The sequence below is a fragment of the Postia placenta genome (assembly GCF_002117355.1).
Source record: "Postia placenta MAD-698-R-SB12 unplaced genomic scaffold POSPLAscaffold_9, whole genome shotgun sequence".
Classification (NCBI taxonomy): domain Eukaryota; kingdom Fungi; phylum Basidiomycota; class Agaricomycetes; order Polyporales; family Adustoporiaceae; genus Rhodonia; species Rhodonia placenta.
The window spans coordinates 1,623,129-1,645,589 of NW_020169840.1; the positions used below are offsets into that span (position 1 = coordinate 1,623,129).

The 22,461-nt window shown below is 55.8% G+C and overlaps 5 protein-coding genes across 5 annotated transcripts; 3 read left to right on the top strand and 2 right to left on the bottom strand.

The window, feature by feature from the left end:
- Positions 1-671: 671 nt before the first annotated feature.
- On the top strand, positions 672-2,913 carry POSPLADRAFT_1047465 (hypothetical protein; the record flags this gene model as incomplete). The annotated part of the gene is made up of 4 exons (XM_024479295.1): positions 672-956; positions 1,016-2,039; positions 2,097-2,323; positions 2,380-2,913. The coding sequence occupies 4 exons, from the start codon at positions 672-674 to the stop codon at positions 2,911-2,913; spliced, it is 2,070 nt and encodes a 689-aa protein (XP_024338020.1).
- Positions 2,914-6,432: 3,519 nt separating this feature from the next.
- On the top strand, positions 6,433-7,954 carry POSPLADRAFT_1146515 (hypothetical protein; the record flags this gene model as incomplete). The annotated part of the gene is made up of 4 exons (XM_024485943.1): positions 6,433-6,872; positions 7,002-7,227; positions 7,500-7,712; positions 7,778-7,954. 4 exons carry the CDS (start codon positions 6,433-6,435, stop codon positions 7,952-7,954), a joined length of 1,056 nt encoding a protein of 351 aa, XP_024338021.1.
- A 794-nt stretch (positions 7,955-8,748) lies between these two features.
- On the bottom strand, positions 8,749-10,914 carry POSPLADRAFT_1146162 (hypothetical protein; the record flags this gene model as incomplete). Its single annotated transcript, XM_024485890.1, has 10 exons — positions 8,749-8,838; positions 8,873-8,968; positions 9,204-9,281; positions 9,493-9,561; positions 9,588-9,613; positions 9,741-9,954; positions 9,987-10,262; positions 10,315-10,462; positions 10,532-10,674; positions 10,756-10,914. The coding sequence occupies 10 exons, from the start codon at positions 10,912-10,914 to the stop codon at positions 8,749-8,751; spliced, it is 1,299 nt and encodes a 432-aa protein (XP_024338022.1).
- A 714-nt stretch (positions 10,915-11,628) lies between these two features.
- On the top strand, positions 11,629-12,748 carry POSPLADRAFT_1066493 (hypothetical protein; the record flags this gene model as incomplete). Its single annotated transcript, XM_024482080.1, has 2 exons — positions 11,629-11,645; positions 11,718-12,748. The coding sequence occupies 2 exons, from the start codon at positions 11,629-11,631 to the stop codon at positions 12,364-12,366; spliced, it is 666 nt and encodes a 221-aa protein (XP_024338023.1). The 3' UTR covers positions 12,367-12,748.
- A 243-nt stretch (positions 12,749-12,991) lies between these two features.
- POSPLADRAFT_1146531 (hypothetical protein) lies at positions 12,992-21,791 on the bottom strand (the record flags this gene model as incomplete). The annotated part of the gene is made up of 29 exons (XM_024485945.1): positions 12,992-13,130; positions 13,156-13,286; positions 13,332-13,450; positions 13,805-14,029; positions 14,374-14,397; positions 14,798-15,119; positions 15,164-15,390; positions 15,448-15,520; positions 15,544-16,495; positions 16,543-16,851; positions 17,129-17,284; positions 18,078-18,097; positions 18,241-18,279; positions 18,565-18,844; positions 19,042-19,085; positions 19,179-19,235; positions 19,461-19,529; positions 19,794-19,814; positions 19,880-20,003; positions 20,055-20,100; positions 20,163-20,181; positions 20,243-20,311; positions 20,374-20,738; positions 20,800-20,886; positions 21,037-21,112; positions 21,141-21,199; positions 21,263-21,329; positions 21,493-21,578; positions 21,635-21,791. The coding sequence occupies 29 exons, from the start codon at positions 21,789-21,791 to the stop codon at positions 12,992-12,994; spliced, it is 4,362 nt and encodes a 1,453-aa protein (XP_024338024.1).
- Between the last annotated feature and the right edge of the window lie 670 nt (positions 21,792-22,461).

Here is a 22,461-nt window from a genome sequence, read left to right on the forward strand (position 1 = left end):
GAGGAGGTACTTCAAGACGTCCTCGAGTCATAGACGTACGTACCTATATACTTGCACCATGCACCATGCCGTATAAAACCATCACAGCCACTTCAACAACACATCGTTTTAGGACACAACGTTCTCGAACAAACGGGAAGGCGGTGCCATGAGCAGCTGCTTGTGCTTCAGTCTCAACACGTGCAAGCGATGTTGTCGGACACGGAATAAGCAACCCGTGAAAGCGCACTAGCTGACAGCAAGCATGTGGGCTATGCGCAAAGACGCCAGTGTCTAATCAGCACTACTCAGGCTCGCATTGAAAATCGGGAACTTGCGCCTCTAGGCAGGCACGAGACCATGTCATCGAAACCGTTCACGGGCTGAATTGGCACTTAAGGACTGAACATAGTCTCCTGTGAGCAGAACATGATCACTTCGTCAACCTTTGCAGGCCCTGGATATTTGTGTATAGCGTATAACAGAGGATGCGACGACGCGGACAAGTGGAGTCAACTTCTCAATCGGAATTGGGGGCGCTGCGAAAGTGAGACGATCAGTCGATCATGCGTGAGAATTACCTGAGTAGACAATTCCCTCAACCTGCGCCGGTTCCGGATATCTTTGTCTGACAACGACTCCTTCTCCCCCCACAGACCGCGCATAGACGGCGTGGTGCGCTTTCCTCCAAAATGTCTAGTAGTGCACCCGATGACCTGGAAAATGAACTGCTTGGAAGAATTGAATACGATAAGAATGAAGTCTTCGATCGCCTGAAGCTTCAACTAGTAGACGACAACCTTGTGCACCAGTGCCGCCTCGCCTTTCATAGAGATGACCGTGTTGCTGAAGCCAAGACGGAACTCAAGACGCTTGTGGCCAGCGCAAACGTTTTGTCTCTAGACGATCTTGACGACCAGCAATGTAGGAGCTTACTCAACAGTGGAGAGTGGGAGCTCGACATGTATCCGCATCTGGTGCGAAACTTGGCTCTGCTCAATTTTTCCTCAAAGCTTGATTTGCTGCCCTTGGGCAGCGCACACTCTTCGACTTCATCACGGATTTCTCCTCCGCAACTTGTCTGCGGCGGTTGGTTGAGACCTCTGTACCCGTTCAAGAAGACGACAGCTCTTACACCCTGGGATTCCCGAAGGCCGTACCGGATTTCCGTTTACTCGATGAGGCGTCTCTGGATGCGAAGGCGTCCGAACAGCCACACCTGTGGAGTGACACACATGCATTCTGCGTAGTCAAGCCTTCTAACAAGCAGTCACCGAAGCCTGGCGATCCCTCGGATGTGGTTTCCCTGATCACGCTGCAGTCCTCACAATATGCTCGCCTATATGCATGCAGCCGCCCGTTCCGACTTTTCGCCGTCTGCCTCCTCATCTTCGGCTCTGAATTCTGTGTCGGTATCTTCGATCGCGGCGGTCTGATGCTCTCCCCAATTTACGACATGTGGGAGCACACAGACGTGTTCATTCGTGTGATACGGAGCCTGACGTCTGTCGTGACCGACGTTGACCTTGGCCAGGACCCGACTGTGCGCTCTCTACCCAACGACATAGCAAGTATCGTCTTAGAACAGTCTGAGCCACCGGCACATACGTCGTACCTCGTTGAGCCAATTGGCGACGATGAGCGGGTCTGGTGCACCGTAGAATCTCCGGTTTGGAGCTCCCTGTCGCTCTTTGGTCGTGGGACGTGGGTCTGGTATGTCCACGAGTACGATGTAAATGGACGGTGCTTGAAGGGAGCGAAAATGATCATGAAGACGGCATGGCGACAAGGAAATCGCAGCTCCGAGTCGATCATTCATCGGAGCATCAAGGGTCAGCATCCCGGCCTTGCCAAATTCTTGGTGGGAGCCGATGTCGAGCATCGCGCGGCTGGACAGCGTCCCGAACGCATGTCTGTTCGATATTTGCGCTCGGGACAGAACAACGTCAACAATGGTTCTCCGGTGCTGCACAGATTGGTGTTAAGCACGGTTGGGCGACCACTTTGGGAATACGAATCCGAGCTTGAACTCTTGTTGGGTGTGCGTGCAGCTCTGGATGGTGCGTCTGATCGACGTTTCAATTTGCTTACATCTTGACCAAGATCACATCATACAGCACACGAGTTCCTCTGTGACCAAGGTATCATTCATCGGGACATCAGTCCTGGCAATATTCTACTCCGAGACAGGTCATATAACCCAGACAGTGAGCCAGATGGCGGCGAGGGTTTCCTCACAGACCTCGAGTTTGCCCGGATCCCGGATGCAGTAACGGTCATTGAAGGCGTTGGAGAATCGCAGCGGACACATACCAGGTGGAGAGAACATGGAGCTCCACTTACTGTGAGCTTGGGTCCTCTGCTCTATTTCTGCCTGATTGTATACCAAACGTTCCGCAGGGGAATGTTCAATTCATGGCGCTCGACATCTTGAGAGCTGGAAACGGTAGTATTGAGCACACTGCCTGTCACGACGTCGAGTCGTTCATCTGGGTTCTTGGCTATTGTGTGTTGCGCAAATTGCTCAACACGTTGAAGGACAAGGTACCAAGAAGAGACCCTGGCCGGAAAGCAGTGGAGGAAGCTTTTCACGACGCTTTTGGACATAATAATGTTCGATCAGTTCTGATTAGCAGGCGGGCATGCATGCCTTTGGTGTGGCTCACCGGGGAAAGCAGCAAGCCGGAACACATGTTGGGTCCGATTCGAGAGAACACATCCGTCGCTATGGCTGCCCTCTTTGGTAATCTTCGTAATCTTCTATCTCGGGGAACATTTTATCCCGTAGTTGCTGCGGCGATGCGAGGATCAGGTCTCGCAGCAGAGGATCCTCCGATTACGCATGCCGTCCTGCGCGAGATGCTGGACACCACGATCAAATGTACTCGCACTCAAGCTACGCATGGGTGGGAGACTCAGGAGTCCCGGAATTAACAACTCACGTTGACTTGTCTGGGCACGAGACCCATCGTCGGGGATGTCGCACTTGTACCAGTACCCTAGATTTCTTGCTTGTATTACGAGCACACTACGTCGCAAAAGCGTGATATGCGATTCATATGAGCGCACCGATGTCTGCATCACGCTCCCGACGGCGACAAGACTCGCGCGCGAACATCGGGCAGGTAAGTAGAAACATTCCCGATTCGCGAAGTCGCGAGGGAGAGACCATAATAGTGGCTTTCCGGACTCTGGATCCAGCGCCCCGCCATCGTCGTTATGTTCGATAGCTAATAGCCAGATCTCTCAATCTTTGACACGTCCTTAAAATGATTGGTGATTTGCCCTGAGTTCTGCATGTGCGGCCTTCCGACAAAATAGAATGGCCGTGTGTTTATGTCACATGTCAGGGGAAGCATTCATATTCTGTTGCAGGGTTTCAGGTCTATGAAATAATCCTGCTAGGATGGCGTACCAGTGGAGCTATGCTACTCAAGCATAATTGACCCAACACGTCAGCAAACAAACTATAGTGAACGAGAGTAGTATTTGACTGTGGTTCCTGATGGTCTGGAATGCGCAGGCTCACAGCTCGTACCATTGGCGTGGGCAAATTAAAATGCGACAGAGGATGAGGCATTCCAGGCACGGCACAGAATCATGAAAGTATCACCGAGCAACGCTTTTAACCTCGAGCGTCACGGTGTCGGTGTGCTAGTCATTCCCCCGGTCTATCGAAACCTGGTATTTCTGCATAAAGCACTTTAAAGTATGCTCGTCCTAACAGGAATCAAGGATTGCCCACAGGCACACCCATCGGCCACGCTCCACGACGGATGAACATCTGCTGCGTATTGTAGCCCGGGATGAGAAGCGAGGGACCCCATGATGTGGCCGCAATGACGTGGAGCGTCCCAGTCCTGCAAAAACGCCTCGAAGAACCGTGCTGTGCCATCGGCGGATGAGAGACGACTCGGGTTGGACAGAACTTAAGGCATAGCTCGCGCCTGACAGCTGTCAAAAACCATCGTCTCAACGGGCCGGACGCGTTGACTCCCCGCTCCACTCAGGGATCTCCGAGTACAACGCCTCAAGGCGGTGCCCCCGCCCCGTCCTAAAGGCGGAAGCATATGCTTTGTTTAGGGCGCCGTCACATGCACCGCGGCACGGAGGGAAGGCTCGTGCGTCATACTTCGCAGACACGACCTTATGATTTCCTCTACGACGGAGTCCGGACTGGCCGAATGCACACCATCGGCAGCCGGCCGTACAGAAGTGCGTGAACATTCGTCCCGGACATTGCATGCGAACGGCGCAACGTGAGGTGGGCTGTGTTCTGGGAGAGGGGCGTGGTGAGAACAATGTGGCCAGCGTCTGCTGGCAGCAATACGAAGGCGGACCACACTCACATGGCTTCGAATCTAAACGCGCACGCATTTGCGAGCGTTACGTTGGCCGCGTCTGACACGGCGGGAAACGCCTCTGGCTGGCACGGGCCGGCAGCCATCACGTCCCTCAGGACCCTCGAAAGCACGGCACAGTTGGTTATCAAATTTGGCATTGCATGTTCTTCTCCGTCGCTGCTACAGGTCGGTCGAAATGTGGATGCCTGCAAAACAGTGATCGCTGCTTGAAAGCTGTCTCAAAACGCGACAAGGACCAGGCATTGTGGTCTTCCGCCGACTAGACCACAAGTAGCGGGCATTCCGGTCAGCACGGGGCGCTCTAGACCTGAGATGACTCGTCAGACAAGGAGGATGGAAACAGACGTTGCGTCCGCAAGGTTCTCGCGTGACGCAGGGTGAAATTGACCATAAGGGACATTGTCCCTGATGGAGACAAGACGCCAACCGTGCCCCCGCGGCCGTCAAGGATGCAGTGTGCCTGCAGATAGGACGTTCCTCAGGAGAACACAGAGGGAGACATGCCTGCCCACATTACCAATGACGTGACTGCAGCCTGGTACACAGACCGGGCCGACGTTTGGGCCCTGCACTCCACGGCTGCAGCGCGCTACTATACATAACGTCCAACAAGGGAGGCTGGGTCCCGGGTGGAGCCCGTCAGGCTCGGCCGACATGTCGCCACTCAAAGCGCTCCAGACCTCTATTGTTGCGGCGCGAGGAACCAAATCCTGACGACTGCTTCCGTGCAGTCCGCGCCAGATGCGGTTGTGGAGATGCGTGCGATGCAATCTGTCCGGCGGTCCGCGCCTACGGTGGAAGCAAGTAAGGGTCGATCAGCGTCTGTGGTGGCTGCAGCCAGAGCATTGCTCAGTACAGGCTGGATGAGATGATAGATCATGCCTATTTCCGCCGTACCTTGCCACCTTGGGATCGCAGCAGCTAGGGGGTTTGGCATACCACGCGAAAGCCTGATAAGATCGCGCTGTCCGCGTGCGCATGACGCGCGTTCCGCGAGCCCAAAGTGACTTCAAGCATTCAGACGATTAGGCGATAGTCCGCCGCCTGCATGACGCACCCGGGCGAGCAGATCACGATAAATGAAAACACGCGGCAGGCGCATCATGCTGTGCAGTGCACAGCAAACACACTCGCCACGCGCTGGGCGAGAGGAACATGGTCCGGGGGAGGACCACGGTGGACCAGCGCGTGCCCCGCGACCGCTGGATTTCACACGTTGTGGTCCAACCACAACACATGCCATATCGGGTCATCGTGCGCGATCGCGGCGCGGCGCTTGCCGCTCGTCCATCACAGTGACGCCCAGCGGTACGCATTGGCGCTGCGGCAGGGCGAATTCGAAATACACCGTGTAGGCTCGCACAAGTGTGGCAAAATGTTATGGTTGGCATATGGGGTACATTGGTTTGGAGCGGTACGGTATGGCAGTATGCGGGGGGTCATGTAGTTACTACAGAATAAGTTACGAATATGTCAGTTCTCAGGATGCACCGCAGCAGGGTGAGATCTATGGAGGTATATGAAGACAGAGTGTCGGAGGATGGTACAGTAATGGAGCCAATTATGGATGCAGTTTGATGTAACAATGCGCAGTCCGTATCGTCGTCTGATGTCCATGGTCATCGTAATCATTGTGGTTGTCGTCGTCATTGCCGTAGCTGTCAACGCAAAAGGGAGGTTAACACCGGCGGGGGTTTCAGTCACGAGCGCGGGGGTGCATACCTAGAATAAGGAAACAAGAGGCCTGCCTGAGGCTGTTCACGCCTGCGCGAGATGCAGGGACCACACCGAACCCAGGCCCCTGCCGTTGAGCGCGGGGCCGCCCACGACTATCGACAGGCCAGCAAACCGGCGCGCGTCCATCAAAAAGTCGACGCGCTTCACGCCCTTCGCCCGCTCCTCCTGCCGCTGCCACTCGTCGCGAATGAGCCGATATCGCGCATGGAACGCGGCATGTACGCGCTGCTGGGCGTCGGGGTGCAGATAGGCGAGCTCGACCTGGGAGACGCTGAGGCGCAGTATGCGGTAGAGCGAGTGCAGGACGTCGCCCACGGAGACGACTGCGCGGCCGGGCGCGGGGGCGATCGCGATGGACCAGGGGAGGATGTCGCAGATGAGGGTCAGCGCGGGCAGCGCGGGGTGCGTCGCGGCCTCGGCGAGGAGCGCGGGGGCGAGCGGCAGCGAGGAGGGCGGTGCGAGCATGTCCCATGCGAGGGTCGTGTGCGGGGCGACGAGCGCGGGGTGGATGCGTACCTGGCTCGCGGCGTACGAGAGCGAGTCGAACGAGGAGAAGGACGCGAAGGACGCGGGGGAGTCTGGCACGAAGGGCTGTTTCTGTGGGAGCTGTTGCGCGTATTGCAGGTGGGGCGGTGTGGTGGGCCCGGGGGAGGATGCGAGGGACGCGTTGGAGAGGGCGGGCGAGGGGGGGATGTCGAAGTGGACGCGTTTCGTCGTCGCGGGCATCGTTGGGGAGGAGGGGATGTGGTTGAGGCTGAGGTTGAAATCGAAGGCGGGAAGATTAGATTCTATGTGCGTGTGAAGTGGTTGCAAAGGAAGGGAGGGCTGGATGTGCATCGTCTCTTATAAGTCAAGGCAACGGTGGCGGTTGACGATTGACGCGCGGACTGGTCGGGAACGAGCCAAATCATTCGCGCACAGCACAACAAGTGGCAGAGATCTCAGTGAATTCGTCACGCGTCAATTGGATATGACTCAACATGTCCACCATCAAGTCACAACGCCCCCCTTCCAGTCGTGCTACCCCCTTCGCTTTCTCCCGAAGAATGGCCTGTGTGGGCGAGCAGATCCCCTGGGCCAGCTCGAGTCGCGGGGAAAAGAAAGCGAGCGAAAGATCGACTTGAGCCTCAGACATCTTCCCGCTTTGGTTTGCCATCGTTGGATATACAGCGCCAAACAAAGCAGTGGCTGCCTCGCGGATCCTGCGGATATCCAAACCTTGGCCACCCTCTTCATACGTGTCTAGGCCTAGACACAGCACGTTGCCCCAAGTCTCTTGTTGATCTTTGTCAGTCACAGTCCCGTCCAACCGGGTAGATCCTTGTTGTTGCTGTCCCCACGAACAACTCGCAGCCACAATTGGCGACGGTCCTCGGCCGGTCCCCGCGCCCCCCGCTGAGCGATCCTTGACAACGACAGTTACCCCGGAGAGAGCCACTCCGCAGCGGTGAGGGACGGTCGAGCGGCCAGCCCGGACCGTCCGCTACGCGCGCTACGTATACGCAGCTCGTCGAACTTCCAGTCAGTGTCACCACAGAACGTGTCTTCCACTCCGGCCTTGCAGTGAACCCACCCGCGACCTGCCCCTTTGGGCTAGCTCTCGGTCCCCGCTGTGCCCCGCCGCCCAATCAGGTACGCCTCCCCGATTCTATTCAGTTCTTATATTGAACCTAAACTAGCGTGTACCCACGCGATAGCAGTTTCAGTTTGTTCCAACCCCTGGCGCGGCGGCCTCCGGCGCCCCCCGCTCAATTTCATCGCCGCGGCGCGCTGGGCGTGATCGATGCTTTGGCCCTGTTACGTTCCAATTCAGTGCAGCGTTCTGCCATATACGGTCATTCGGTGTCACCATCTGCTTCCACGTCATACAGTAACCCGTTTATCAAACGTCAGTCTCTCGCCCGAATAAGCCTATGCGCATGCCCTGTTGCTATCAGGGCCAGGATGGCAACATGTCCACTAGTGCGGTGATACCCTCAGCGTGTGCTGAGGATGCAACGCTCTGTGATGCACTTATGGGGTAGGTGAGCATCTCATCATATGCATGTATGGGACGAGTCTGCAGATGTTTCGACCCGCACAATACATGCCCCAAATGTGTCTCTGCTTGCCCAGTCGCTGTTCGCCCATCAGCCGCCCGGACAACTGCCGGGCAGATCCTTGTTATGCCAGTCCCCGTAGCAGCTTATGATTGCACCCTCGGCTGGTTGTAGTAATCGCGCCCGGGATCCATGACAGCCTCCCCGACCTCGGAATCAGTCCGCAGCCGCGAGAGCGCCCATGTACATGGCGGGACTCTGCCAAGTGCAGCAGCCTAATTAGCTCGCAAACTGCCTTTCGAGCGGGCTCTACAAAGAGGGCGCTACGCAGAAGCTTGCAGAGTAGTTATCTTTGTTATTTACTTTGTGATCAACGAGTAGTGAGTTTCCCTTGATCTCGCAGGCTCATACATTAAACCTTAATCGGCGTGACTTCACACCATGGCAGTTTCACAGCGGGCGCGTCGGATGGCGATGCCCTCCGGGGCGGAGAGGGTGCTTGTCCTAATATGGGCAATTTCTATTGGCGCAACCGCGCTCAGGGGCTGTAGTCAAGGAGCCACTTGTTCACGCTTCATGACGCGTGACGGTACTGCCCAGCACAACCAGGGGTATGCCAACAGTACTGCCTAGAACGGACGCAGTTGATGCTCTGGACAAACACCTTGTCGTTCGATGCTCCTCGCGGAATATACCATGGACACTTCCTCCCACCACGCCTTTGACAAACCCCCAATATCAGGTCAAACACACGAAGACCACAGCAGTCACACCAGAGAGCTCCAGAGCCATGATGGACCATGTGTCCTCGCCCTCCGGCGTGAGAAGTGATTGGCCTTGCGACCTGCCCTTTGTGGCGATGTCCCACGGGGAAGGACTTGGAATGCGAACCTCGTCGTGTGAGTGCAGCCACCTCAAAGCGCAACGCATCCCAGTCGGAGATCAGAACTAAGTCGGATTGAAACCACACAGATGATGCGCCGAACCTTAGTTGACGTCGTTCCACGCCGGCCGCGGACGCCCTCCGCGGTCAGAACGATGTCCATGGGAGCATCGCACAGCTACTAGCCTCAACTGAACTCACCAGAATCAGGCAATGGCTGCCCCAGCAGAGGATCTGCGGCGTCCCGCTGTCAGGTGAGACGAATTTGACGACCCCCCGCTAGCGCAGGTGGCGTCGTCGCTCGGCCACAGCCCAGGCGCCCCAGCATGTTGCCATCAGCGTGCGCCGTATTCGCCTGCATTGAACGCGCTGGCCCATCGCGCAACAAGTTCACGTGTGCTGGACCTGCGACGGGAACAGAAGTGATCATCTGACCATCTGCACGGGGAGGGCGGTCCACAGTTGGGTTTGGACACTACGCGCAACTCACGAACCACGAATGTTGCCGTTGGCACCCCGATGCACTGCACGCCCGGCCAAAGCTCAGCGGCGTCGTGCCCTGCATACCGAGCCAATTGCGCTGACTTGGCGGCCCAGCGGCTCGACGTTCTCTGCGCCAAGAATAGGCTTGCGCTAGATAACCGGCCACGTTGTATGAAGTCATTCGGTGCGTTCGTTCGCCTCTCAAACCCACGGGCTGGCGCTGACTTGAACACGGCAATGCATGCATCGGCTTACGCATCGCAGCGCGAGATTGCGGCCCGGTCAAGGTGCGCGGAGCGGCGGGGCTGACGACCGCCGTCGCGGCCGTGTTGTCATCGAATCTACGTGTCCAGACCAGCATTGCATCCTGTGGTCGTGGCACCGCCTGTGCATCTTGCCCGCAGCCCGCCCTATACTCGTTGCCATCGCGATGATGAACCCAAACGATAGCACGTTCTCGGGCCCGTGGCTGTGCGACACTTCGTTGCGGTGAAGGCTAACGTCCATGAGCACGTCAAATCCTATCGTAACCCAATTCGATACTGGCTTGGGTGCTCTACGGCGCGCAGACGCTTGTAACGCCGCCCGGGGGCTGCTGCACTTCCACTGGACGTTCCATCGCTCACATGCGCCCCATGCAGAACGCCTCAGAATCCGCCGCGAGCTCCGAAGCTCGTGCCGCGCTCTCACCGTGGGAGGCGATTTCCTACTTCGCGCGCCAACGGCGGTCGGGGTCTGGCCCCTCTGCACGGGATCTGCTTCCACGATCTTCTCCCGCTGGCGGCCACTGGATATTACCCCTCCAGGCACAGCGGGCGCTCTCAACTACCACTACCACTGGAGAAGCTCGGGATCGGTGCTCCCGCCGCAGACGGAGTCGGATCTTGGTCTCGCTTAGCCGGCCGTGCTTGTCGGGGGCACTCAGGGTCCATACATGCACATCGGCCTTGAGGCTGCCGACGACGGCGACCGCTGGTCTGTAACGGCACCCACTGGAGGCTTATCCCGGGATCCTCGCTGCATGGCGTCCCGTGCACACCTATCACGGTGCTTGTTTGGCCGGCGCTTTGGCCCGCTGTATCGGGCACGCGTCCTCGGCATGCAGCAATACCTCGCACTTCGCCGTGCCCGATATCACGAAGCACGCCGTATCTGGGATGGGACCGTGTCGTCTGCGTCGGTCCGACGGCTGCACACAACTGCCAGGGAATGGAACGGGCTTTACCCCCCTTGTCATGGATGTCACCATTGGTTCGCGTCAGAGACAGACCGCAGCTACCGCGACCACAACCACGACAGCGGTGGTGGTCACGCCCGCTTTCCGCAGGGCTGGACGCAGCGTCAGGCCGCTTCTGGCCGCCCAAGACCGCTTTGCATATTCGAAGTTTTCGTTTACGAATGTCTTGTCAGGCAGCCCTGCCAGTTCCATTCTGGTCCAACCAGGCTGGATCTCTGTGACGGCTAGTTATCATCCTCATCTGTGGGCATGTCAAGATGCTCCGGCCCTGCTCCATAGCTCGGGCAGCCGACTCTGCACAGACCCAGCACTGACTCATGTGAGACGTGCACTGTGTGGTCGGTTTACAGTTCTATCCGGATGTATCCGCTGATTTGGGCCCTTGATGCCAAATCCAGTGCCGAATCTTATCTCCCAGTGGCGTACCGCCACCCCGCGGTGCCGGCGCTCATGGCTTGTCTACGGCTCCCAACTCCTCGTCAACGGCGGTCGAATCATCAGATTGACTGACTGACACGCCCAGAAAATCGTGCATTGCCCTTGTGGTCGAACCGCATCCACTATTGCAGGTCTGTTGCCATAATGGGGATGTGAATCTCATCGCCGCGCGCCCGGCCTTGAGTCATTTCGGCCTTCGCGTGCGAGCGCTACCGCTCATGCAGTGTCCTCTTTCACCCGACTGACGTTCCTCTGGACGAATCGGGCTGGTTACTGCGCCACACACATATACCTTGGCCTATCGCATATATACTGGGATGCCGTCCGCCATGTCTGTCCCACAGCACCCCATCCGCGTATCGACTCACAGCAGCGTTCGGGTCTCTGCCAATCCCCTACACCGCTGTTCATTACATTGTCCGTCCACCACCCACCACCCACCACCCACCACTTTGAACATTGCATACCATGGGCTCATCGTCGAAGTACGTACGCTCCGCCTCGGACCAGCGGGTCCCCCCTTCTCCTGGCTTGTCCTCATCGTCATCGTGGTCAAGCGCAAGCTCAAATGGCCTTTACACACCGTCGACGAGCACCTACTACCACTCGCACATCATCCCTCTCCCACCGGTCACTCCGTACCTCTCTCCGGTTGAGCTCGCGCAGCTCGATACACCAAAGGCATCTGCATACACACCTGCCAAGTCTGCACACCTCGTGGTCCACCCATGCCTTGCACGAGGGCATTCAGTCCTATCATGGGACATGATCAGAGAGCCTTACGGCTTGCCGCTGCCGCCGAACATTCTCGCCGAGTCAGCGACGCAGCCTCCAGTCCCCCGCCTCACGGTCACCATCGGATCTGGTTACCCATGGCGCGTCGACGTCGAGCCCCGCACATCATCCTACATCACGGTCGCCGACGTGCTCCATTGCATATACCGCAACCTCCGCAGCATCGTTGGTTCGGCTGAGTGGGACCATCCGTCCACACCTGCAGAGCTCAAAGCGCGCGCCTCCGCCGCATATCACGACCGTCGCAGGCGCTGCCCAGACCCGGACCCCCGAAAGGCGGGAATCCGCAGAATCGACTATCTGGGTGACATGCGCGCTTTCCGCGGTCTCGAGCCCTGCAAGAGCACAGGCCACGTCAAGGGCCAGCCTGACGCTGCGACACTGCAGGTGTCCCTCGGCCGCGCCTCATGAGAGGCTGGACCGCGCTCATCGCATTATACCCAGCACTCGCGCCACGCTGTGCTCGTCTTCTATACCCACCTTCCCCCCGTCAACTCAGCATAGCATCACTCAGGGCCTGGATGGTAGCGGCCTGGGATGGTTCGTGGCATAGCCACGCTGTATTCTTATAGTTGTAAACTAAGTTTAACGTTGTGCGATTGCTGTGCATCGTCTTGTATATGCTATCTGTATTGCTTTTTGGGACGCTATACACTTACAGACTCCTAATCATCACGGACTCCCCCATCGTCTCTATTCTCAGCTCCTATCCCGCGCACACACCCGCTCGTCTCTTCACATGTTTTGTATCCCACACCCCTCACGATAACGCAGCCACTGCTGTGCGCGTCTGCATCATGTCTCTACAACTGTGCGTCAGTGATCGAATGATACTATCACTAGCTTTCGTGAACTATAGCGAACAGTTTATCATGCTTCAGTTGGAAGCAACGATCTCACATGTTCGATGGCGTGTTGGAGGGGGGATCCCTGGCGTACGCCACGAGGCCTTCCACAGTGACCACAAATCAAACCTACCCCCCACTGCGTACGCAGTACGGCGCGGAGGTACCCGACCAACCAGCGCTGAAGTGAATTACGCTGTCGTACGGACGGCGAGCTGCTGCTGCTCCTTAGCATGTTCCCACAGTCTTGTCCTGGCCTCGTCCATCCCGTAATACCGCTTCATTCCCATGACATCCCTTCGGATTGCGGCGCAGGGCGCAAGGCCCCGCCTGCAAGAGCGCATTCAACATGTACTCTCCCCAGTCCTCCGGGGATGTCATGAACGGGTAGAATAGGAGCTTCAGAGCGGGGTGCAGGAGTCTCGTGCGCACGACGCCCGGGTGAATGTGGACGAACGACACGCCCGGCTCCTTCTCGGCGAATGACTGCATAGGAAGTAGGAAGCAACTCGGTCACGGAACAGCATTGACTTCGATCGCGGAGTCGATCAGAGCAGAAAAGGCCGCGTCCGGCAAGTCGTGCAGCTCAACGTTGAATGCGTCCGCCGGGGCGCGAGCACAGACATGGCCTTTGCGTCCTCTCACGCATCCTTGGCAGCATAGAGCAGAGATGGCAGATCGTGCATGGATTTCCACCGCGCATCATAATGCAGCGCAAGCTTCCGGTCGATGCCCTCGGACATCTCGGAATGCGTAGCACAAGCATATACGTGGGTAATCCTTGGCTCTTGTTAGGACGAGCTACTTGGTACTGCTTTCTCATATTATCAGCCACCTTTTGACATTGGCTTGCAGACCTGTAGAGCATTCTCCCGGCTCCGCCTCCGAGTCACTCTGCAGCAAGAACCTTTGCCGACGGTAGAATGAGAAGCTTCAGGTGCTATAAGCTCTCGGCCCGGACCTGGTCAACAAATTCATAGCGAGGAAAGGTGAGCAGGTTTTACCTCTGAAACAGCGATATGTCCCCTGAACGACCTTACTCCCTGATATCCCACCACTCATACTCCTACTTGTCAAAACCAAGTTCCAAGTAACTCCGCTGCCCCGGGGGATCATCATATTGCCCTCGCCTGGTCTGAGGTCGCCGATGCGGTTTCGAAAATTTGCCCTGTGCATAGAATCTCCCACAAATTTGACTCGTACGTATGCGCCCGCATCATTGCCACGAGCTACGGGTCTGCTCATTCCAGACTACCAGGAACTGCAAGTAGACCCCGCATGCCTTGTTCTTTTTGCTGACGCGTTTGGTTGATTTTACTTGGCTAGCTCAGCTCCATTGGTACGCTATTCTAGCAGGATTGTTTCATAGACCGAGACCCATAAAGGGGGATATGGATGCTTCCCCCGGCATGTGACGTAAATACACGGCCAATATATTTCGTCGGAAGGTCGCACATGCAGAGCTCTGGACAGATCACCAGTGCAAGATGAATTCGGGGATGAGAGATGCTGCCATTAGCCATCAAAAATAACTATGATTATTCCTTCGCGAATCGGGAATGTCTCTGCTTACCTGCCTGATATTCGCGCGCGAGTCCTGTCGCCGTCAAGAGTATGATGCAGCCATCGGTGCGCTAATATGAATCGCTTATCATGCCTTCGCGACATAGTGTACTCGTAATATAAGCAAGACGTCATAGGCTACTGGTACAAGTGCGAATCCCCGACGATGGCACCCATGCCCAAACAAGCCAATATAACGTGTGAATTCCCGACTTCCTCAGTCCCCTATTCTTATACTTCTCCAGTACGGATATCTTTGATCGTAGTATCCAGCATTTCGCGCAAGATGACATGCGTAATCCGAAGCTTCTCTGCAGTACCAGCCAGTACTTGCATTCCTCAAGACTACGGGATCAAAGTTCTGCAGAGGCAGGCGATCATGAAGATTAGCGAAGAGGACGGCAATAGAGACGGATATGTTCTCTCGAACTGACCCGACATCGCTGCCTGCTTGTCGCGGCCACTGGGTAACCGCACCAAAGGCAAGCATTCCATCCTGCTAATCAGAACCAAATGAACATTGGCGTGTCCAAATGCGCAGTCAAAAGCTTCCTCCACTGCGATTCGATCAGGGTTTGTGCATGGGACCTTGTTCTTCAACGCGTTGACCAATTTGCGCAACACGCAATAGCCAAGAACCCAGATGAACGACTCGACGTCGTGACTAGCAGTGTGCTCAATACTGGTGCTTCCATTTTTTATGGCTCTCAGAATGTCGAGGGCCATGAATTGGAATATCTCCCTGCCGAAGGTTTGCTACACAATCAACCAGAAATAGAGCAGGCGGACCAAAAGCTCACCGTAAGCAGGGCCCCACGACGTATCCACCTGGAATATGTCCGTCGCGATTCTCCGACATCTTCAGTGGCTGTCACCACATCCGACGAACCGGCAAACTCGAGATCTATCAGAAATCCCTCGCCGCCATCTGGCCCACTATCTGGGTCATATTTCGTGTCTCGGAGTAGAATATTGCTACGACTGATGTCCCGATGAACAATACCTTGGTCACAGAGGAACTCGTGTGCTGCATAATTTGATCTTAGTCAAGGTGTAAGCAAGTTTAGACGTCGATCGAACGCACCATCCAGAGCTGCACGCACACCCAACAAGAGTTCAAGCTCAGACCGTATTCCCATAGTGGTCGCCCAACGGTGCTAAACACCAATCTGTGCAGCACCGGAGATCCATCATTGACGTCGTTCTGTCCCAAACGCAAATATTGAACAGACATGCGTTCGGGACGCTTTCCGGCCGCGCGATACTCGACATCGGCTCCCACCAAGAGCTTGGCAAGGCCGTGATGCTCACCCTTGATGCTCCGATGAATGATCGACTCGGAGCTGCGATTTCCTTGTCGCCATGCCGTCTTCATGATCATTTTCGCTCCCTTCAAGCACCGTCCATTTACATCGTACTCGTGGACATACCACACCCACGTCCCACGACCAAAGAGCGACAGGGAGCTCCAAACCGGAGATCCTATGGTGCACCAGACGCGCTCATCGTCGCCAATTGGCTCAACGAGGTACGACGTATGTGCCGGTGGCTCAGACTGTTCCAGGACAGCGCATGCTATCTCGTTGGGGAGAGGACGCACAGTCGGGTACTGGCCAAGGTCAACGTCGATCACAACAGAAGTCAGGCTCCGTATCACACGAATGAACACGTCTGTGTGCTCCCACATGTCGTAGATTGGGGAGAGCATCAGACCGCCGCGATCGAAGATGCCGACACAGAATCCAGAGCCGAAGATGATAAGGCAGACGGCGAAAAGCCGGAACGGACGGCTGCATGCATTTAGACGAGCATATTGTGATGACTGCAGCGTGATCAGGGAAACCACATTCGAGGGATCTCCAGGCTTCGGTGACTGCTTGTTAGAAGGCTTGACTACGCAGAATGCATGTGTGTCACTCCACAGATACGGCTGTTCCGACGCTTTCGCCTGCAGAGACGCCTCATTGAGCAAGCTGAAATCGGGTACGGCCTTCGGGAATCCCAGGGTGTAAGAGCTGTCGTCTTCTTGAAGGGGTACAGAGGTCTCAACCAACCGCCGCAGACAAGTTGCGGAGGAGAAATCCGTGATGAAGTCGAAGAATGTGCGGTGTCCAAGGGCAGCAATCCAAGCTCTGAGAGTACATTGAGCAGAGCCTGGTTCCGCACCAGATGCGGATACATTTCGAGCTCCCGCTCTCCGCTATTGAGTAGACTCCTGCATTGCTGGTCGTCGAGATCGTCAATAGACAGACCGTCTGCGAAGGCCACATGCGTTTTTAGTTTATCCTTGGCTTCAGTAACACAGTCATCTCTGTCAAAAGCGAGGCAGCACTGGTGCACAAGGTTCTCGTCCACCAGCCGAAGCTTGAGGCGATGGAAGACCTCGATGTTATCGTATTCAATCCTTCCAAGCAGTTCATTCTCCAGGTCATCGGGTGCACTACTAGACATTGGTGGAGAAAAGTGCACCGCGCCGTCTATGCGCGGTCTGTGGGGAAGGATAGTCTATTTCAATTTGAGGAGTTCGAACCGTAAGACGCGATTTCGCGTTACATAAGCATTTGATCTCCGAAACGCGTTTAGATCTTGAATGTCGCAAGGTATCGCGCGCCTAAGGACAGGCGAAGACAAGATGGTGATCCGCCAGCTGCTCAAAGCCCGTCATTGGAAGTAACAATGGCGGGATGAAGGAAGGCCGCTCAGAGGGCTGATCACTGCGTTAGAGGTGAAATTTGCTTATACTTCTACACTATGTATGCCTTTACGTGATTCGTGGCCGGAAACTAATCGCTTCTGAAGCTTCTCGGTATGAAGTGACACCGGCATCGGGGGAGAACTCAGGCCACATGACCGCTAGGATAGAATTACGAGATAAGAGGAGGGGTAGCCAGGAAGCGGAGCCGAGCGACTGCTGTACACGTCTGCAAACCCATGCCAGAATGTTTCCGATCGTGTAAAAAGGCGCACGAGGTATGCTCGTCCTATCAGTGATCAGGGATTACCCACAGACATGCTCAATATTCCGCGTCTCATGGCGGCTGGACAGCTGTTGTGTAACTCAGCCAGAGACGGAGAGCGGGCACCCCTGAAGACCCGCAGCGACGCCGAGCGGAGTCGTGCTGTGCCATCGGCGGATGAGTGACGACTCGAATTAGACAGAGCGTAAGACATGGCTTTCACCTGACATCTGTCCAACCACCATCATCTGAACTGGCTGGAGATGGCGATTCCTTGCTCCGCTCAAAGCGCCCCTAATGACGCCTAGAGGCTGTATCCACGTCCCCGGGTCTGAATAGTACCTTAGAAGCGTATACTTTGTTTAGGGCACCGTCATGCAATGTAGGGCGCCGTCATGCAATGTAGGGCGCCGTCATGCAATGTAGGGCGCCGTCATGCAATGTACGGAACGGATGTTCACGGACTCCTGCACAGCCGTGCGTGACCCCGAGGCTGCCGACAGTGTGCGGTCGACTGGCCCATAGCATACGAAATTGGTAAGTGGCTTCCATTTTCCGCACATCCGCACGATCAAGCGATAGTGGGCTCGCACTTATGTGGTATGACGCACGGACTTGTCTCTCCGCACGGCGGTGCATGCGAACGCAGGGCCGCGTGAGGGGAGCTGTGCGTCAGGCGAGAGGGCCGCGGTCTGGCACGGTGAGAACACTGCGGTCAGCGTCTGCTGACAGAGATACAACGGCGTACCACACTCACACGGTTTCGAGCTTAGCCACCTACCATATGCGTCCGCGTCTGCTAGCGCTACAGAGTTTGCAATCGGCATGGCGGAGAACGCCCAGGCGGTGTCCAGCAGGGCGGATGTCGCCTCTTGCAGTAGTTTTCAGCTGGCAACGTTCCTTCGGGCCCTCGAACGCACAGTTTGTACATCATCCTTTCTGCGAACGCTGCTGCCAGTCTAAGTGTGGCTGTTCAGGCGATACGCCTATTGGGGGAACACTTGGCGTGCTCATTACTTGCAGCTCGCAGAAACATAATGATCATGGCAAGAGCGCTCCAAATCCCAAAAACCTCGCCAGGTGAAGCAGGTAGAGCCGGCCATTACAAGGTGAGATGTTACGGGGAGGAAATTGTCCCCAAAGGGAACAATGATGGCGCCGGCCGCGCCACACAGCGGAGGCAAGGGCTGCAGTGCCTGTAAGTAGAACCTTCATGTAAATAGGCAGGAAATACATATACTCACATACCTGCCCGCATTATCATTACAAGGCATGATCCACCGGAACGGTACAGTGCAAAACCCCTTGTGCGGTAGCGGCGGCGAGAAGCATGCTATGGCCTTCTTGTCACAGGTTGGGCACCGCTGCCGGCCAGTCGGTACTCCACTGGCAGTATGTGAGTAGGGGGAGCATGTCCGGCCCGCCACTGCATCCCGCAAGCTCATCGGGAGAGGGTCTAAAGCTTTGTAAAAGGAACAGGCAATGCATTGCAGGCACCAGACATTGCCCTCGTGCGCTTCGCGCCTGATGCAGTGTACAGTTGCCATGGAAGAATTGTCGGGCGGTGCGCGCCCGTTATGGAATAATATAAGCTCCATCCGCGCCAGAGCTAGCTGTATGCAGAATCGTTCTCAGTATACAGATGAGGTCATGGACAATAGCCTTACCGTGCTTTCCTATGGCGAATACAACGGCTATGCCGGCAAGGGAGTGCGGCGTACCATGCAAGACGTCGAATAAGGTCGCGTGTCCGTCGTATGTGCGCCTGTTAATGACCCACGTCGGGCGAGCACATAGTAACTTCAAGCACTCAGACGATTAGGCGAAATAGCACCCGCGCCCTGCCCGCATGACGCACCGGTACCAGTAGCCCGGGCTCCGTGAGGCCACGGCGTAGTGTAACCGCATTAGCATGCTATGCAGGGGGCAGAAAATGCTCGTTGCGTGTGAGCATGATGGTTCGGCGAGAACACAGTGGACGCCGCGCATGTCCCGCGACCACTTGATTTCACACGTCGTCGAACCACGATACATGCCATATCGGGTCATCGTGCTCCATCAGGTCGTAATGTAGCGCCCGTCGACTGGCGGTTCATGCATAATGATAACAACGCCCGCGGGCAAAAAGACAGTCACGAACCGTGAGCGTATTCGAAAGTGGCCCAGGCAGGTGTGAAGTGCTTGCAAGAACATGATATGCGCGATGAAACTACAAATCAGGTCAAACAGTTAGACACATAACAACGATAGCATACAACAGCATATGACAGTGGGCCGCAGGGCTCGATGAGGATTGGGTATATAATGTTCGGCAGAATCAAGAAATAGTCCGTGATAAGAGACCAGGTAACACGCATTTAGCTTGCAACGTATGGAGCGGGATCAAAAGGTAAAGACTTCGCTCCAATCCTGATGCCCAACACAAATCATTCGATCAGGGCCCGAGATGCTCGGGAGATGAATGAGTACCTACTAGTTTCTCCTGACTTCCGATCTTTAGGCACATCAACTACATGTCAGCTCACGCGTTGCAGCCAACCGTTTCACGTAAACACATACCTGGATGTCGGAGAAGTTGACCGCCTCAGTCACTGGTGCCCGCGTCAACTTTCCGTCATGAAATCTCTTGTTCATCCGGCAGGACCAGTCGTGCAGCTTGGTCGACTGTTCGTAACGTTTGTAGCTGAAACATCAGTCATTAATGTGAATAGCGCACGCTGTGTGCTGTGCGGACCTCAGGTCGGTATAGAGTTGCTGGAGTGTCGGGTGCGGATTTGCTCCTGAGCGTGATCATATGAGCTATCACGGCATTCCTAACAAAGCGAGCTCTGGCGCTGCTCACTGAGAACTTCGATGAGGTCCTACGCGCCAAACACATCGTCAGCATCAAACGTATCTCGGCACGTGTGCTGGAGAACACACCTGCGTAGCGGAGCCCTTCTTGCCTCTCTCCCATGTCGACTGTGCATCGTTGCAGGCTGACACTGATATCTGACGGACGTTAGGTGCACAAATCAGTCCAAAGTCAGAAATCCACGAGCAACCAGACGAACCACATGCGGCACATCCACCTGAGCATGCACACAGTACCCATCGCACTTGCTCGTCGACTCCGGAGATAGACACCTCCGTACCACCAAGCTCAGGATACTCTTCGCTTGCGCGAGGAGCATCCCAGGCTGCCCAAAGGCGAGGCGTCCGCGTGCCATCTCCAGTGAGAACGTCGTCGCGGACCGCTTTGGGGGCTTGATGCCCAGTTTCGCAGCAGCTCCGTCCACGGTCAACCTGCCGTCTAGCGTACATGCTCTCTTGACTGATGTCACGGTCCGCTGCAGCTGGAGAGGGAGCAGAAGGCGTAGAGGACTCTGACTAGAGCGTTTGCGTTCTGGCTCTTGCAAGTCAATGGCATCCTTGCGAGCTGCACAGCATCAGGTCAATATTGCAGAAGGGATGAAGACAGCTGATAGTGCACGACATACCGACGCGCATCTGCAACGTCTTCGAGCCTCTTAGACCTTTGGAGATCCATGGACGATAGAGGTTATTGCATGTGTAGTGATCCAAGTCTAACGAAACAATGATCGTCAGTGCCATGCGTTGCACTGAGACCATGGTCATCTTACCTAGCATGGTTCCTGAGTGGCAAGCGTCAAAGAACGCCTCCAAACAAAGTTAACCTCTATACTGCATTCACTACGAAGGACGGAGACACTTACAGTCATCCGTGTCCCCGACGGGAGTGGGTTCACGAGCAGCTGGCGCAGAAGCTAGCCATGGCAGAATGAGCGCCGGCTGTGAACGGCGTTGGTCGAACACTCACATTGTCCATGATATACTTCTCTTCGTTCCCAACTCCCTCGTGGCCCATGGCAAGAATCACTGTTATACGAGGAAATGATGATCGATCAGTGGGATACTCACTACCCCCCGAGAATGACGCACAAACCTTCGTCCCTGTCGTCATCTTCTGTGTGATGTTTGCAAGGAATCTGGTCCGCATGACCGGCAACTGTCCAAATACATGAGTACATGATAGACGGACACAGCAGCAGAACGCACAAAAGAACACGAAAGAGTCGCCAAGTTGAGCGCCGCGGACTAATTCATTCATCTGTTCTATCTTAGGTAGCACGTGAGAACATGGGTGCAGCGGCGCATCTGACGACGGCTACCATGTTCTGCTTCGTCGGGACCAGATGAGGCAGGGCGCTGTCATCACACATAAGAACAACATCTTCTGGGTTGTAGTTGTAAAGGTCTGCGGTGATTGTCAGGGGGGGGGGGGGCACATGGTACCATGATGACCTCACTCACCGATTAATAGATTCCTGAAATCCATCGCGTCCCGGCGAGGGGCTCGCAGGGGTCCGTAGAGACTAGCCGATTCCGAAGAGCAGGACGCAGCATCACCGTCGTAATTGATGCCTATGACCAAAGCCTTCCTCTTGTATGATCGAGAGGAAACCGCCATGGACACCTTGGCCTTCCCCAGCAAGAGGTGGAGAGCTGGAACTCTGGCCGGCGGAAACGCACCCCATATTATATGCGCTCATTCGGCGGGTAACGGACGGTCGTCCACTGCCACCACTTCCTTTCGACATTCTACGATACTAGCGACACAAGGAGAGGACCCCACAGTCGACAGGACGATCGCGTTTCGAGCTCGATCACTTTCTGGAATACCGTTTGGGGCGGAAATGGCGACTCCAAGACCAAGCGGGAGGAGCGGAAACACCCGTAACGCTTGCAACGGACCTCGCTGCTCCTTGGATGAGACGCGAGGACGCCACCCACAACTGCCCTCAGTCCCACCAAAGCAGTGCTCCTCGGAACTCCGGAGCGAGGTTGAATTTGATCGTGCTCTGACGAAGAATAGCCATGAAGCATTCGGACGAGGCCGTGCCGTTTCACCAGCCAAGACATGAAGGGCCCATTCTCCCGACTCCTGTAGTGTCAATGATGATACTGAACATGTGAATGCAGCTATGCCTCAGCGATACAGCTCCCAGAGAGGATGAAGATCTCAAGGTCGCTCTTTAGTAGCTTAAATAGATATAGGAAGGGCCCGAGTCGGGTATAGAGTCCGAACAAACGAGAGACGACCAGCTTGGTGGTGGGAAGCCGAGAAGCGAGATCGAAAC